The sequence below is a fragment of the Planococcus citri genome, chromosome 1, assembly GCF_950023065.1.
Source record: "Planococcus citri chromosome 1, ihPlaCitr1.1, whole genome shotgun sequence".
Classification (NCBI taxonomy): Eukaryota; Metazoa; Arthropoda; class Insecta; order Hemiptera; family Pseudococcidae; genus Planococcus; species Planococcus citri.
In genome coordinates this window covers 42,560,246-42,579,079 of record NC_088677.1, presented here as the reverse complement: position 1 = coordinate 42,579,079, position 18,834 = coordinate 42,560,246, and the positions used below count along the sequence as shown (strand labels likewise).

Below are 18,834 nucleotides of genomic sequence, written 5' to 3'. Positions count from 1 at the left end.
TTTAAAAAATCTCGTATTCTACTCATCAATACGAGTAAAAAAAGCTATAGTAGGTATAGGCACATGATAAAAGAAAATCGCAATTTTTAGTGAGAGCTCATAAATGGATTTTCTTTGTTGGTATTTTTCGTGTTTCAACCAAATTGGCAAGGGAGAGGGGTGCCTGTACTTTGAATTATATCCGTGATAGTTCAATCGAACACACATCGGGTCCAGTATAACGCTAAAATAAAGTTTTTTTAAAAATACGTATGATTTTTTCGAGAATAATAGGTAATGATGACATAGTCAATGTAAGGAGTTTCTATAAATGACACGCCGCAAATCACTGATATGTACCTACTCAAACATGTTTCTAAAATCAGCAATATATGTAGGTATAGCTTGAGATCCGCAACGCTTTCAGGTCTAGATCACTGGTAATGGCAAATTGATTTTTTTTGTAGGGGAAAGGGTGTGGAGAGATTTTTTGGCTAGAATGTCCCAGCTCAATAATCCAGTAGGTACATACCTAATATAATTGATCATTTATTTGATTATTATTCGATGATTTTTATAAAACACTAGAAAATAATCGACTTTTATTTCGAATTAGAAATAGTAAACTTTCATCTTTTTGCATTCAATTAAAAAAAAGAACCAAAAAAAAAAAAAAAAAAAGAACAAAACAAAAACAAAACAGGAGTATTTTCGCAACATTTGATTGCGCGATTCTTCCTAATCTCGTTAGGTGTAAAGTGTAAACTTCAACTCAAGGGCCATCACGGATTAACAACGCAACGAAGTAGGTACAGCGTTCGCCTCTGCAATTTTATTAACACGAATAACCCACCATCGCCACCGGCTTCAGCTTCTGCACGATTCTTTGCATACAAAAAGGTTACAGCAGCAAAGTACAGATTGGGTTTTTAATAAAATTACCAATTGGTCGAAAAATACATTATTTTTAAGGATTACCAAACAGCAACACGGTTTGCGTACAATTTATAAGCAGTACGACAAGATGAATATTATCGTCAAGTTTTCCAACGACATTCAACATCAGAATAGATTTTTTTGGTATTTTTCAGTATGACAATATTATTATATTTGTAAGTAACTGTGAGTAAGTAATACCCATATTGGAGCTATAAAGAGAAATCCTTTCCATTTCGAATTCTTATAATATCCGTATTTTTATAGCCTTTGCATGGTCGTCAGAGTAATGAAAGTGTTCCAATGAAGGGTTCAACAGATACTTATTTGATTCCTTTTTAAATGTATTCAAAGATGTGAAAAAACTTGAACAAGTCGTTTCGAGGTTTGATATTATCAAGATAGTAGGTACTTTGTAAATTCATCTCCACGACGTTATATTTATTTTCTAATACCATTTTAAATGTACATTTCCATCGATGTGATAGGTACGAGTATGTACCTTACCTACGTATTTAGTAGGTTTTTAAAACGAGGATACATGCTTTCTCAGGTTCTCACAATCTCACGTGGGTAGTATCTTACATCAACTTAACTATACAATACAATAAAATCTCGTCTTTTTGAAGATTTCAATATTTTAAAAATAAACCTTTCTATAGATTTTTGAAAAAATAAACCATAACACGCAAAAAAAAAACACGTTTCCAACGGTAAAAACTCACACATCCCAGTCGAATGGCGTTTCAGCGTTATCTTTTGCACGCTTAAAACTATCGGGATTAAAAGCATTTCAAAGGAAGTGGCCGAGTAACGATTTATTAGTTCCTTTTGGTACCTTCGATAAAAAAAAATAATTATTATTTCATCGTTTGGTAATAGCAGTAAACTGAAATCTTTACATGAATAAATAAAACAGCAACCATGGTCACGAAAACTTTTGAATTTGGAGAAAAGATATTCGATTTATACGGAAAAGGCCAGCTTTAATGACGTTGCGGTTATGTAGAAAATCGCGACGAAGTGTGGTAAAAGTAAAGAGTAAACAGAACGAGCATACAGAGGAAGAAATGAATTTCAAGATAACTCCCAGTCATTATTCACTGCTAACAGATAAAGCAATAGCTTCAGCTACTCAAATATCCGGCACGATATATTTGAATTATTGTTCCCTATTTTTAACCCTTATTCAACTAAAACTTGAAAACGAATAAAAATTGCGGCTTCAATTCGCAAGCCAATTGTGTTTTCGTGCACTAATTCTTTCACAGCATAACTACTACATACAATGAAAAGAAGAGAAACTTTGGATAGTATCTTGGAAAAGTACTTGTAGGTAGGTAAGTACATATATGATTCAGTAAAACTTATGACTTGATATAATCGTTTTGTATGTACTTACTCGTACATAAAAACTAAGTAAAAATTGAATTCGTGTATTTTCGACGCATGCACCTATGTGAAATACAAAATATAGGCGCAGCGGGCAAATCACCATCTATACATAGGAGCCGAAGTTTTTTATCAGCAGAAGTTCGACATCCTAAATCCATCAGGTACGTTAGGTATGTATGTAGTACGTAACTACAAGTACCTACTTTCCTTTAACAACGTGATTAGGCCTACATTGCAATGAATTCTAGAACAATATGAAATTTCTGGAAAAAATCCCCATTCATCTGTAGGCTCTAGATCGATGCGAAAATGATTACATTATTTTTTAGAGATCTACTTTAGTGTAGAAATCAACTTTCCGAATTCAATCTTGAATTTATTCTTTTCATAAAAAATCAACATACCTAGTCATGGAACCAATTCATGGCATTTTTTCACAATTTTAGCAGTTCAAAATTTGATCCCAATGAGTGGGCGACAAACTTTTTCAGCATTGGAAAAAAATTGACTGAAAACATAATTAGATCTGCGACACAAAGGGTAAAAACAAACAAAGAAAATAGGTACTTCACAGTTCACATAGGGGAAAAATTAATCGTTTTCAAAAAGGAAACATTTCGTATATTTTCTTGGATAGTTATTTTACTGTGTAAAACAGAATTACAATCATTTTGTAGCTAAAAAGCGAAATAGAAACCAGTCATTTTTACATACCTACTTTCCTTTTTCTGTCGCTTTTAATCGGATTGTGGTATAAATTCTATCCCTTATAAGAATAAAAAGTAACGGTAATCCGATGCCTCGTGCAAAAACTCGTTCGTTCTAGTTGCAATAATTCGATTCTGAATATCTTTCCTTCGCTTTGAGTGATTTCATTCACAGTATCAACCTATCATGCTGTATTTCGCCAACGCTCATAACTTTTTGAACAATTTTTATCACTTCGCATTTAAATTATTTGCACAACGTTCACCGTCTCTGTGTATAGCCGTCTTTGCAGCTGCAGTCTTTTCCCTCTATTTTACGTGCACCTTGAATACGTTTTATGTGGAGGAGAAATTTTTATATTTGAACCCACAAGTCGATTTTTCATTGTAAATTCAAGACTCAAGATTCAAACGTGGGATCAAAAGTTAAATTGATTTTTAAAAAAAGTGATTATTTGTTCAAAACTTGACGCAAGCTGAAACCCTGGTCGAAGAGGTGGTTTGTCTTCCTCCTTCCTCTCCCTCATTATTTAATTCAACTTCCGTAAAAAAAGTAGGTATGAAAATTGCAACTTGCATTTTTTTCGAATAATTTAAAAAAATTCACGCTGAAAGGTTTACCTACTCAATGATCAAATAATACGAAAATTTTGAAAATATATCTTCAAAACAATTCACAAGCAAATAAAATAATTATGTAGGTAATCAAAAAAATGAAAAATGCAGCCTGAAATCATTTTCCTTTAGAATACACTTGTGAAATAATCAAACAACTTCTTGGTTAACCCGTAAATGATACTCGGCACCTTTGAAACAATATCATCTATTAATTTTCATTATATTGCGCAGATTTGTCTAAATTGTCTAGAACGGAATGACGTATAGGAAAATAATGTCTGTGCAAAAAGAAAAGAAGCAGTCTGATTGATCGGTTAGATTGGAATTTCTTTTTTATTCAACTTCGATATCATTATCGGGTGATTTCAAGTTCCGGTATATGGTTTGGCAACAACGCCGTGGGGCTAAATGGCAAGTCCCGTAGAGACGTTAAGAAGTGTCTGGCGCTTTCACCTTTCTTTTGAAATGATTGATGAACCGCATCTGAAACGCCTAGTTTAAAAAACTTATCCGCCTGTCAAAACATTTTCCAAAGAAAACCCCCACCGATATGAAACAAAAGATAATGACAAATTTCCCACTAATAACTTGAGCATTACACTTAAATGATATCATAATATCCTTTGCTGTAAGTGAAGTTTTATTTTGTTTTTTTTTTTTACGAAAAAAAATCATTCGGTTGGCTTATTCAACTTTTGAAAAATATAGTTTTATAATTTTACTCTATTTTTTTATTTACTGAAGCTGATCTTGCGATGCTTTAAAATAGGTATAGAATAACCTACATGTTTTGACATCCCAAAAACCTACTGAAACGATTTTGATTTTGAGTTTTAAGTATAGGTATGATATCAAATTTGAGAAAATACTTATGTTAAAAAATTAAGAATTTAGCCAGAACTATCCATGTTTTTCAACAGTTCAAAATTCTTTCTAATGAAATAATCAAGGTGATGGTAAATATCTTTGACAACTTTTCATGAGCTGGATTAGGTAAGTATAGGCTTGAGAAGTGGGTAATTATAATAATTTAATGATTTACAGACAGGATATCTCACACGTGTCTTTTTATTCACAATCCTGTACCCATCTATCCAACATCTTGTACACATTAAATCTCTCCAGGGTCTCGTAAAAATTCACTCTACATTTTTTATCTCAGCGCGAAGTAATCGAAATTCAAAAATATCAGCTCATATGCAAATGAAGACGGCGAAATCAAAGTACAATAGGCGATACACAATGCAAACAACAGGTATATACCGGAAAAAGGTGGAAGCAAGCAACGAAACGTAAAAGCAGTTCAACATTAGAAGAAGAGGAAAAGCACTTAAAGCAGACCTGTGTAATACAGTTTAATAACAAGTAAATGCATGCACTTAACGAATGGTTTGATGTTGATGATGATAGAGCTTCTATCTTTCCCACTTCTCTTTATCTCCATTCGCTCCTCATATTGTATTATGTAAATTAATAGACCTTTGCTCTTCGAAATCAATATATGCTTCATTATGTCTACTTCGATGTTTACAACAAATTTTCTAAAACGGGCTATTACACCTTGAAAGGTTTTTATACAGAAAAGAGCTGCTGCTTTCGTGCGAGGATTATTCATAAGTGATGAACAGTAAAAGCTTTTAAATTCTCTTCAGCTTCTGAGAAAAATTTTTCAAAAATTATTTCCTTTTTAATTTGCATCGTTATTTTTGAGTTTTCTTGGTATTTTCTCCAGTATAATTTGAGTACCTACAAATTATCTCATTGTATATATATAAAAAAAAAAAATTGCACAGAAATGCAACGTTGAATGGGGCATTTACAGTGTTTCAGAGTATACGTGATGCTTTCCATGTGGCGACCATGCTACAATTTACTCAGTTTATGCATGTAGGTGTAGGTATGCCTGTCTTCAGAAGTAGGTAACCTCAAATCGTTTGAAAGGAATTGAATGACTAGGTATTGCTAGGAGTAGAAACCTATTGATTTGAAGGAATATTAGTCGTAAGGTTCTCCAGTTATTTCTAGTTTTTGAACGATTTAATACCAATTTGGGATACCCACCTATTTTAATTAAAACTGAAAATTTCTATCGTAATGATTTCTTTTTTCAACACGAAAATACGGTTATTGTATATTTACTTATACGAAAGCTACATAGTATACGAGTATAATAGAGGCAAATTCCAGTTTAGAAAATTTGGAAATTTAAAAAAAAACAATCATCAACTTCAAATTTTTATTCCAAACATAAATAACAATAAAAAAATACAAAAATTTAAATTGAAAAAAATATGAATAAAATTTTAGAAAAAGGTGGCGATTAGCGAAAAAAAGTAAACATGAAAATGATTATCTGAGCAAGACCACAGGTATGCATAAAGGTAATTCAAACTTTAGAAAAAGCGGCGATTTTCAAAAAAAATTATAAAATTTTGTTTGAAAATACAAAATTTTTAATTTTTATCAAAGAAAAACCATTACACATCTTGAAAAATTGAAAAAAAACATCGAAAATACCTATCTACAGCGAAAATGATTTTTTTAAAACACAGCTTGGTAAGTAAGTACATAAATGCGTTGGATTTGTTGATTCATAATTTCCCATTTTTGATAATTGTGTTATGGATGATGGAAAATTGATTATATGTAGTTTGAGCCACAATAGAAGCAATTTTTCATAAAAAAATTCGGAAAAAAGGCACGGACATATACGTATTAGTTACCTACGTATCATAATTGATCAACAGAGAAACTCACATGAGAAAACACACACATAAAAATAGGATAAAATTCTCTATTTTTTATGCAAAATTTCAGAAAATGCTTCACTTTAGCTTATCATTAATCCATTATCATACAAATAATTCAAGTTTCTGAATAACTTGAACGCTGCACTCTTCAGTTCATTGAAATGATAATTTTTTAAATAAGTAATTTAGAATTTTGATTTATCAAAATGAAAAATCCTTTCGAAGAAAATGGTGTGAAATAAGTTGCCTACTCAGTTTGCCGTAAAAACTCGTACGCATTTATGCAACATCATCTGCACTTGACGATAGTTGAAATTCAGTGACGTTTTTACCTTTCATTATCTTTCTCTCCCTCTCCCTCACCACCCCTTTCCTTTCTTCTTCTTATAAATGTATGCGCGGGATTAGCATTAAAATGTGTAATATGTATATTGAAAATTTTTGTTTCCACATGGAATTTTCTTTTGAATTTCAAAATTGGACCATCACTTTTGATTAAGATTTCTAAAGGGGAGGGAATCTAATCAAATTTAGCGAGGATGTCTACGAAATTCAGGAAATAAAAAAAATCATTCAAATCATTTTTCAAGCTGTAAGATTGAGTTTAAATTATTGTAAAGGCTGACTTTCGACCGTGAAGAGTTTTACACCTTCTATTTCCCCTCTGTATGCGGTTGCCTATTTCGCAGAATAAAGTATTGTACAATTCTTTTTTAGGTATTTGGACAACAAATTTAATTTTTTAGCATCCATTTTCGTAAAAAATGATTTACATGATGAATGAAGATGCGCTTAAAAACACATTCAAACACATTAGGTAGTTTGAATTTTGAAATCAAGAGGGCAATGTCTTATAATTCTATTCAACTTATTTTTCTTCATTGAAACGCATTTTCCACAGCGTGGGCCTAGCTGTAAAAAATGTTTTTTCATAAAAGACAAAAATGAAGACCATACCTTTTATTCGGTAACATTATATGTACCTACACATATTAAAGAAACTAAACTTGAAACGTTGATCAAAAAATAATTTTCAGAGCTCACAATTAAAGAAACATTTAATTAAATACAAACTCAGCAGCTAGCCTGAGCGTAATAAGTCAGTAATTTTGAGGGGAAAAAACTGAAACCTTGATAATCCATTAGATAATTAATTGAATATGACACTAATAAGGCAACCACCTGATAAACCCAAACACGAAGATTTCAAAACGAATTTTATCAACTATTAACGAAGGTGGAAGTGGCCTTCGGTCTTCTCTACCTCGATAATCACGAAAAGGTCCTAATATTTCAACACAAAATCTTTTTCTTTCAGAAAACACATCAATTTTTCATTTTAAAAATGAATCCAATTCATTTGAGACCAACTCATATACCTACTTATACGCATAGCAGTGATAAATCTTCTTTCATTTGATTGTCGAGGAAACTTTGCACAGTAGGTGTTAACCATGGGAATTTAAACGATCTATTTATTAAATTAACAATTACAGCACAACATTTTTCCTATCATATCCCAACACTAATATACTGGACTGAATACATCTTTTTAGATATTATTCAAATACTCGATTTTGGCACATCTAGACTTCAGAAATTTTTTCCTTTCCTTTAAAACAGGATATTTTGAATCTCTTCGATGTACGAGTATAAACTTATACCTATACATTCATCAACTTTAGGTAATTTTATCCGTCCATCTCCTTGTTGTAGTAAAAATACTCGTACATCGGGGTTCGTATGGAGTAGGTATACGATCGCGTGCTGGGTTTGTACTCGATTTAAAACGTAGACTTTTTGCCTTTGGAAATTTATTTATTTTTTCTTATTTTTTAGGAAATCGTAAAGAATGTTGACCTTCGTCCGAACTGTTACATTAAGGAAGTAGAAGCATAAAAACAACGAAAAGGGAGAATAATTTTCATCTTATCTGAGGGAAAAAGGAAGAACCAGTAAATGGACTGTAATGAAGACCCAGGTGAAAGAGCATCTACCACTTAAGGGTCGTTTGGCGTGATTATAGTTCATCCATCAAGTATGTAGACGATACTACTGACAGTAAATTTAACGCTTTTTACGGCAGCTTAAACATTACTCAGGGAAATTTATCCAAAATACAGTATCGAATAACTACATATTTTTAATAGGTAACCGATGTTTACAAACATCGTTTTAAAACTAATAAAATTTTCGTTACAATTTTAATTAAAAATTAGGTACTCCATATGCTAAAAACGTATTTAGGTAGACCTCGTATTTTTTAGATCAAAGCTTGAAAGGAAAATTACGAGTAGGTATAAATATAGGTACATACAATGGGTAAGAGAATACAGCATACTACATACATTCTTTTTCTGGATTTGAAAATAAAATTTAGCGGAACTTTAATTATAAAAAAAAAAATCATCATTTTCAGATCTCAAAATCAATTTCTATTCATATTGTAAATAGCAAAGCTATGGGCTGCAAGAAGTGACCGCTCATTTCGAAAAATGAAAAAGTAAAAGAAAAGTTTATTAATGTGATATTATTCCGTTTTTTATCCATCAATATTTTTTTTTTGCTACAATTAATCATAGAAGAGCATCTAGAAAATCATTTTTCTTCGGCTCTATTTTTCTCTAGCTGATCTGATTAGCCTAATACTTATTGAAATTTTTATCAATTTTCATTTCTCACTTCCAATTACATTCATTATTTTTGTACGATAAATGCATACATTTACTCCGGGTACTCGGAGGGTAATTGGCTAAGCTGTTAATCATAAAATAATTTTTTTTAGTTTTTTCTGATGAACTTCGAGCACCAATCGTCATAACAAGATTTGTTTACTTTTCGGCATTCTATCCGTTTTCTCGATAATTCTTTCAATTACGTTATTTTTTCTTTAAAAATCTCCAATTTGCAAACTAGGCAAAAATATTCGAAAAAATTTGGCCAACTTTGCAATATAGCAGTCATATCGAAGTTGTTAAGTGATACTATACCTCTGTAATACCCAAATTTTCAGTTTGATTCCTCACTCCCTCGACATCTGTACAGATTCATTCTGTCTGATTAGTTTTTTTTTTTTTTAAATAAGAAATTATGAAATGACTATAGAATAATTTTGTTTGAAAATGTAATACATTTATTAAATTGAAAATGAATTATGAAGTATGAGTGTGTAAGTCGAGTGAATTCATTTGTTCAAGCGAGTACACAGCATGGTGCTCAATTATTTTTTATTTTTATTTTTTTGCTTCATTTATTCAAGATACTAAGCCGGTGAAAAATTTCGATGAAAATTTCATTATTTATTTTTAAAAAATTACCAGGAGAACAATTGAAATTCGTAAATACTCACCGTCGATAAAAAATATCGCCAAGATCGACGCAGAACGGAACATGTTCCAGCATTCAATTTTTTGCTGTTTCATATTGGAAGATGAGCAGTAAGTGCTTACTTAATAACCATTATTGAGCAAACTTTAAAATTTGATCCCGATACATTATTTAAACATCTGAAAAGTACAAGTGGAAACAATAACGTTAAAATTCATTTATTTGCTGATAATTAAATCATGACAAAGGATTTTAGTTTTCAACCATTCCCGAGATTATTTCATAAAAGCAATGGTGGAATGCCAAAAATTTTAACATAAACTAAACGTAAATGAATTTTTACGAAGGAAACAGAAATTTTTAGTTTAAAAATTTAGAAACTGTCTAAAAAAAAATCTGGCTCTTATTCCATCAGTTTTTGTGGATTTTCACATCTTTCGTCACAAAACACTTGTCATTTAAATATTATTTTTTTACACAAATTTTTTGCATATTTTTAATAAAATAATTTTAAAATAATTGGCAACAAAAATTGTGAAAAACACAACATATTCCACGATAAAAATTTTTTCATAATTTTGAAAAAATTTATAAATTAAAAATTGATTTATTAAAAAAATACTTATCTATATTTACCTTTTTAAAAATATTTTTTTACATTTTAAAATGTTTAGTAAAATAATTATTATTCCGACGAACGCGATGTTTAAAAAGAAAAACTGCAAAAAAGTAGTAAATTCCTACCTAACTATACGCCGTTCAAAGGCAAACTGCGGTAAGTATAAAAGTCAGTCACTAGGTTTGTCTGAGACAGTAATATACCATCATCCAGGGGTTGGCAATATTGTTCGAAAAAAGGCGGGAGCATTCCACAGCGCAGTTCAGATTTTGGTTTCACTCCACCCTCAATCAATCATTGTCATCATTTTTGAGCTTTTTTTTTCAATTTTTAAATTTCGTAATGAATTTAAAACGAAGTAATATCTATGTTATTCTTAAAACGATTTCGATATTCAAACTCACTCGGTTTAATATTACCTATAGGTGTAAGCCTACTCAAAATCATGGGGCAAATTTCCAAATGCATATTCTTTGCGACTGCAGAAGGAAGGTAGGAGATTTTATCATACATTACATGCATCTGCACGATGCTACCAACGCTATCCAGAAAGAAACTTTTTTTTCTAATCTCTTCAATCTTGAAGTAGCAAAAGGCAATTAAATTGGAAAAAACTTTGCTGGCAGTGTTACAGAAGTAATCAGATTTATTGGCACAGAAAACAATATACTTTTCCAGTTGCACACTTTGATAATATATTTTCAGTACTTAAATTTAATTAAATAAGTAATACATTTATCTTGTTGGGATTATTGTTAATCAGTTTAGAAAGGCGACCAGATCATTTCACTTGTATTTATATGAAACAGAAATAAGAAAATTAAAACATGTTAGAGACCAACTGCATCGAAAACACGACACGTGTTTCGATTAGCTGAGGTATGGAGTTCATTTGAGCATTAAAAACAAGTCAGATGAGTAATAAAAAATTACGCCTTGTTTATTGACGCGAATATAACCTCCAGATTTGTTCAAAACGCTAATTTCTTCAAACTTCTGAATATCAATAACTTTCTCGCAAATATTCAATATACCTATTTATTCCACGAATTCCAAAAGAATTATTAAACTTTGTAAGAACTTTATTATTCAATCTGCGTTTTAAGAGGCAAGTAGGCAACTTTTTTCACCACTTGTTTTTGAGAGGAAGGAATCCAATGATCATAGCCAGATCAAAACTTCACAACTTTTTTTTCTAATTTTAATATTTTACAATTTTCCATTTAAAATCTACGTCATTTTTATTCAAGGCACGCCAAATATTTAACATTTTCCTTTATTTGTCAAATATCTTGTCCCACTAATTTAAATTCGAAAACTTTCGATAAATTTAAATCTCCATCTATCACGAATTCACGAATGAAAAAAACATCGAGCAGTTGAGTAATTTTTTAATTTACCCAACGAAATAATTTTTTCCATTTTTTTTTAAAATTCAGCTAAATTCAATTTACAATCAGATATTAATTTATTATTCAAAAACTAGTCAACAAATTAATAATTTTAAGGAAAAGGACACGTAAGCAATTATTCTCATCGGAAATTCAAAACTATTCTTCAAAAGTTCAAGTTTATTACTTTCGTTCAATTTTTTGGATTTCATTTCAAAATGGCAAAGACTTAGACCTTGTAGTAAGTAGTATCGTATGAATTCTTATGTATGTATTAAAAAAATATATATGTGAATTACGAGTAAGTAAAGAATTGTTATACCGAATGAATCATTAGAGATGGCAAAAGAAGAACTCCACTATGTGTAAATCTAAATTAGTCTTTCGGCCTTATAAATACGCTTTTCTTTATTTTACACCTATACACTCGAAACCGGCGTTAGAGGCCTGTGGCATTGTTGTTTCTCTAAGAAAGTTGATTTAAAGTTACAGAAGTAACTGTTTTGAGCATTTATGAGCATTTCTATCGACAAAGCCAATAGCAATAGCTTTGAAATTTACAGTTATTTTTATACCTACTCCAGAATCGAGAGTACTTCCTCAAAATCCATTTGACCAACTTATACATATTTTCAGTTTTTCCCCAAAATATCAATGCAATGATTTGGAGTACCTATAGGTACAATAAAAAACTGAAAATTGCATTCAAATCAACCACCAACAATAAGAACCTATAAAAGAAAATAATTGGATCTGATTAGGTCTCAACAGATCTAAATCCAATCAAAACTTTGATCAGACGCCAGTCCGGACACTGCGGATATATACGCTTTTGCCTTAGGCTTACTATCTATATCAGCTCTAGATCGTCATTGGATCAGGGGAATGTATGGATCTGATCAACTCCAATTATTTCTCGCCGAGAATATAAAAATTGGTAAACTTATTATCTTCACAAAATAAATGTCTACAATTTGATGAACTATACTTACATTCCTATACAGGTTCCGGGAGGCTCAATTTTGTGCGAAAACAATAACCGATTTTGTACTTATTGACAATTACTGGAATTTTTTAAAATCGTTCAATGAGTAATTAATTTTCAAGTTGAAAATCGCAGAATGTCACAATTTGCCAGTATCCATTACAAAAGCAATGCACTGACAAAATTTCTAGCTTGGTTTTTATGATCACAGCTCAAAAATAAAAAAAAAGATTCAGAAAACGTTGCAGTGTTATGGAAAGATTTAAAAAAGTAGAAACAGTTGGACTAACAAGGGAGGTGCCCCAGGTGACATTCACCGATTTTAACGATTCTGGCATCATTGGATAGAGGACATCGAACATAGCCTAATAACCCCAAATTTTCAGCTGCTGAAATATCAACATGGAAGGTTTCGGTATGCGACTTGCGTCGACTATTTTTGGCAAATTTTTCAAAATTGCCATGTGAAAATAGAAAAATAGCCCTGTACGGCTGAAATATCAACTTCAGCAGCTGAAAATTTCACCGTGGGCTAAGTCTTATCATACTCGTATGTACATATTTAAATGCCCAAATAATATGAAAGGTTTCGGTATGCGACCTCCGCCGACTATTTTTGCCCAATTTTTCAAAATTGCCATGTGAAAATCGAAAAATCGCCCTGGAATGCTGAAATATCAACTTCAGCAGCTGAAAATTTTGTGATAGACTATGTTCGATGTCCTCTATCCAATGGTGCAAAAATCATTGAAATCGGTGCATGTCACCTGGGGCAACTCCCTTGTAAGTATCAATCTCTTTTCTGACTTTAAATAGATTTTTTTTTACCATTTTCTCGACCTAATATATGTATGTACTTGTCCAATTTTTTCAATTTTCTCACAGCAACAATTTAATAAAATCAAGTTCGCTATAGATTCAAGATCACAATGTATCAAATTTTTGATTTTATTCATGACAAATAGATCATTTAATAAAAATTTTCAAAAATTCTTCGGCATTCGTAATTTTTTAGATCTGTATGATCGCCATTATACCATACCTATTCTCAAACGAAGACTCATCTTGAAATCATGATGGCAGGACAAAAAAAAGATTTTTCATCTTCAAAAAAGTCTTGTAATTTTCAATATTCTTCTCAACTTCAAAACATGCTGAAAACCCCGAATTCCCATTAAATTCATTTTGGTAGGTACCTACTCGTATAATAATGTACCTATATCAGCCATAGCAACACGATTTGAAATGCATAAATAAGAACCAGTTATGGTACACTTAATGAGTTATTTTCTCAAAAATGGTTCAATTTTCGACTGAAATTTTCTTAAGAATATAAAAATACGTATTTACCAGGTAAAAATAAAATTATCAAATCTAAAGGACATTCATAAGAATACCTATTGAAAAGTAAGGGAATAAACCTAACCTAGGAGGCAGAATATCGTCAACAAAGAAACACGAATATTTATCGTATCGAGTTTACTTACATTTTCAATATTTAATCAGATAAACAAGAAGTGAGGAAACTTTTCAATTCCAAAATATTTAAATACGGCGACGGAAATTAAAATGACATGCCATTCCGAGATACCTACTCGCGAAATTCGGCAACCGCTCGTATACCTCAGAGGAGAATTTTTCTTTTGAAATAGTCGATACGAGTCGATAAAGGTATTTAATCAGCCAAACAGACTTATGTTACACATCGAGAAATTTATATCTGGGCATTTAATAACCTTTTCACGTGTTGTCTCTAAGACACCCATAGGGTGTGCGTAAACAAACGTTTATGACGAATAAAAATGGCACACTTTCGAAAAATTGTACTCTTATCAGCGTGTTGATTTCATAACGCTGTATAAAATATTGTTTTATTTCAATTTTATGGGCGCGTAAGTTCGATCAGTATTACATAAATTGCACCGAAAGGGCGCCATTTGTCCGTTGAAATTGTTGTATTTCGGATTTTTCATGCATCGTAAAACGTATCTCATCGTTAGAATTTTACGATTGCTCGAAATCTTTATATTAATTAAATTTAATTATGATGGAGTTGGTAATTTAATTTTCATTTTATTATGTGTTGATGGTTTAAATGCGTGTTCGTGTTCATTTGCATGCATTGTCGATCTTTTCCGCCGTTTAATTATTGATGATAGGTTACGGAGCGAGGAACCTTATCTATGTAGTATGTCGTACCCGCAGCTCTAAAAAAAATCCTATCGATCTTTTTAAAAAGCCATATACTACATCACTCGTAAACAATGGTAGGTACCAAGATAAACAGGTAGACAGATACATAGGTAGATAGGTACCTATGTACATTGTACATACAGCACATTATCTTATGAAATGGGGAAAAAATTTTGCAACCGACGCCGACGTCGACGTCGAAATCAATGTGAAAATAATTTTCAATTCTTCGCACAAAAGAATCGCGAATACTTCCTCGATGCAGTATAAATCAGTCGTCGGCAGTCTATAGGCGGCACTTTAAGTATTTTGAAAATACGAATAAATGGAATCATTTTCTATATCTGTTATAATAATATTTATGATTAATGAACGTCGTTGAATATACTTTACTATATTGCAAAGAAACAAATTGCCCGGTGTATTTCTAACGTACGTCAAGTGTATGGTTTATGATCCGTATCCGGGGATTTATTATTACCTTATCGTCGGAATAAATAGGAGATGGGCTTTTGGTATAGATATATAAACCGGCCATCGCCATCGCGGTTCACTCTGCAGCGACATGTTACGATGAGCTTGGTTGAAAGATAACGTTTGTCTCGTTTTGGAGTTCGCAGCGTCATAAATCAAACCAACGACCCTTCGTGTGGACAGTGTATTAGTTACGTTTGTCTTCTTTACTTTTCGTCTTGATTTTAAATAGCTGGCGAAACTTTTTCAACACCAACAATCAAAGGAGGCGTAAAACGCTTTTTACATCAACATTGACTCATAATTTTACACCATCGATGATTATCGACATCCTTATTCGAAAGTAATGTTCTGACTAAACTGACCGTTAAATGTCTGCGATCTACATACGTAGAGACACGACACAATTCTAAAGCGTAACAAGGATTGGAAGAACAATACGCAATTTGTGGCATAATTAGGCCAGATAATTTTGAAAATTTTCACAACAATACCTACACAAATGTATTATCTGGTTTTAGAAATAGGTATCATTCTTCGAGTCATATACTGCTTCATACACACTTCTGAGCAACCACCTTTGGAGGAAGAGAGATTTGCCTGTTTCCAGTGAAAATGGTTACCATCAAAATGTATCTATTAGCCAGCTGCTGGTGAAAGGAAATGAAACTGGAGGCTAATACAATACCAAGCTGATTTGTAGCAGACTCGCCCGACCCTGCCTATTCATATGACGAAACTATGGCCATGGAAATATCCTGAGCGAAATTCCTCGCTATGAATTTCCAGCGGTAGATCTCCCATTGATGAAAATTCCGCCCGCGTGGGTAAATTCCCCGTCGTTGGTGAAAATTTCTCACTGAGGAAAACATCACTCAAAGGTAAATTCTCCGTGGAAGAATGCAGATTTCCCATAGAGGCAAGAGCGTGATTAACCCTTTGGAGGTTTTCATAGGTTCCCATGTTGAGGAAACAAATTGCTTTAAAGGCTGTAATAGGGTACTTTGCCCTAATTGACCAAATCACCAAAAAAGTTGAGCTATCAAAGAAAAATCGTTTTAGAAAATGAAAGTTTTGCAAAAGCGCGAAACCTTAATTTCCAACAAAACAATTTAATATAAATTGGAATTTTTTTTCAAAAATAATTCAACAACATGAGTAAAAAATATTAGCCAAAAGCACTTTTTGAAAATATTTTTAAAAAATTTATAAGGAAAAAAATCGATATAACGATATTAAAAAAGGTCATCTGGCAGTTCACAAGTTGAGCAAAAATGAAAACTTATCGTTAGTAAAAGAAATGCCTTTGACCAAAAAATGAAAAAAAAAGAACAACAAAAAATCTAGGCCGCTGAAAGAGGATTTTTTATCAAGTCGTGAAATTTTGTCGGAAATCGGGCCGATATATGACTCTCAAAATTTGGCAGAATTGCGAGCTTTGTAGTGGAGCTAACTAATGTAATAATAAAAACATTTTTGCTTTAAAGCACGAGATGTAGCATAGGAAGAATTTTCTTTCATTTTGAAACAAAATAAGTATTTAATCAGATGTTGGAATGAACTTGAAGAGAAATATTTGTAGTAAAAAAAGTAAACAAAAATACAAATTCATCTGCGGGTTCGGTCTGTTATTTCGTTTATGCTATGGATTTGCGTTTTTGTTCACTGTTTTATACTAATTTTTTTTTCCAAAATGAAAGAAAATTCTACTAGACTCCACGAAACTACAATATTGTGGACATTTTTCAAAAAATTAACAAAAATCGCGGATTTAAATTTATAACTACCTATGCCAATGGAAGAAAAATATCTTTTCAAAAAAGTTTGTACCAAGTACATATTTTATTAGGCACATATGTACATGAAACTACAGCAGTTCAAAATTACGGAATCCTTTCAAAAATGAAAATGGACTTTATTGTATACCAAATATTTTGCAGCTAAAATATTTTTGGACAAGGTCCATCACTCAAATTGAACGCTTGATGAAATTTTTTAAATAAAATTATCAATATGTATTTTCAAATTTAAAAATTGGTTGAAAATCACCCTGTATGTACAATGAATCAAAATTAAAACCAAGTTTTCGAAAAAATGCAATTATGTATTCTCATTTTCAGAAACGCTTAAGTTGTCTCTTGGTGAACACTTTGTGTTCAAAGAAATACCTTTAAGTTTAATAAAATTTCATAAAAAGCCTTTAGCCGTAAAAATTTGATTTAACGCGCAAAATACCTCCAAGTCATGAATTTAACGTGACTTTTTTTTTCTTCTTTTGAAAAAATTTCTGCGTTCCAAGTTGTAAGCAAGCCCTCGGCTCAAAAATATAGGTAAATACGTACAAGTAGGTACATATATCTGAACTTGGAAATAAAAAGAAACGAATTAGGTATATTACTTCCCAATATTGAACGAATTTCTAACCTATTCACATAAGTAAACATACAGCACTTTTGCCTAAGTATACGTCTTATTATTGAAATATCGAATCATTTTGCACTTACTAAATCGCATCGATTACTAACTTCATTAGGTACATTAAAACAGGTTTTTAGTTCGAATATAACATTAAAATTGTTTATTTAAAATTTCAAACATGTTAACTATAATGTAAATATCTACCGTACCTATCTTTTGATTTTTTTTGTCAATGTTTCGAATAACCGGTTTGTCATCGTTGACATTTTCGATATCTTCGATTTATAAAATCGCCAAATTTTAGGTCCAAAATATTCACAGTGTCGATGTAATTCAAATAAGTACCTGATTATATCTGCACCTGCGTCGCCAATCGAGTGTTTCGTCGAGCATTAATTTCCTATTTGATAAAATCACCCAAGTTTACAAGAATTACTTTACATATTACCAAGAATTGAATAAGGATACAATATGAACTTGAGCACCATTTCATCGATGAAGAATGTAAGTTGATTAACATGATTACCTATATTATAATGCACTAGGTTTTACTATTTTTAAAGCAAAAAGTGTCAAAGAAGTTATTAATCTAGCAAAACCTTCAATTGTAAAATAAAACTATCGACTTTTCTTCAGAATTTTCAAGTTTCAGTTATAAGAGAAAAAGAGCATCAGATTTTGATCTTTTTTCAAAAAATCTAGTAAGACACGATTCGTATTTGCCTCATAGAAATGATTAGGGAGAAGAAGAGAAACTGGTAAAAGCTCAAGGATCGTTCCAAAGTTGAACAGTAGAAATTATACCAGTCTTGTTTTGGTGCAGACAAATACTTAGGGGAGAAAATTCATAGCTAAGCTGAGATACAAAAAAAAAAAAAAAAAAAAAAAAAAAAATGGGTAATCATGTTGACCCTTCAGCTACGTATAACACTTCACTTTTTATGTCAAATTCCATCTAAGTCCAAAAAATTCTTCAAAATTTTGTACCTATGAAAAACCCAGCATGAAAATGAATAAAAATGTTCAAAAAAGTATAGCCGTC

General features: G+C 31.5%; 1 protein-coding gene across 4 annotated transcripts in view; it reads right to left on the bottom strand.

The window, feature by feature from the left end:
* The window catches only part of CARPA (Carbonic anhydrase-related protein A), a 71,117-nt gene that overhangs the window by 36,000 nt on the left and 16,283 nt on the right, over positions 1-18,834 (bottom strand). Inside the window, exons 1-2 of one of the 4 annotated variants that reach the window (XM_065345017.1) lie at positions 10,457-10,506; positions 9,735-9,891 (exon numbers count right to left, since the gene is read on the bottom strand). In XM_065345017.1, coding sequence (XP_065201089.1) covers positions 9,735-9,807 — 73 coding nt within the window. In that variant the 5' untranslated portion in view covers positions 9,808-9,891; positions 10,457-10,506. Of the gene's footprint in view, positions 1-9,734; positions 9,892-10,348; positions 10,507-18,834 lie in introns of those variants that run through there. The other 3 variants (XM_065345015.1, XM_065345018.1, XM_065345016.1) reach the window with 3 other exon arrangements.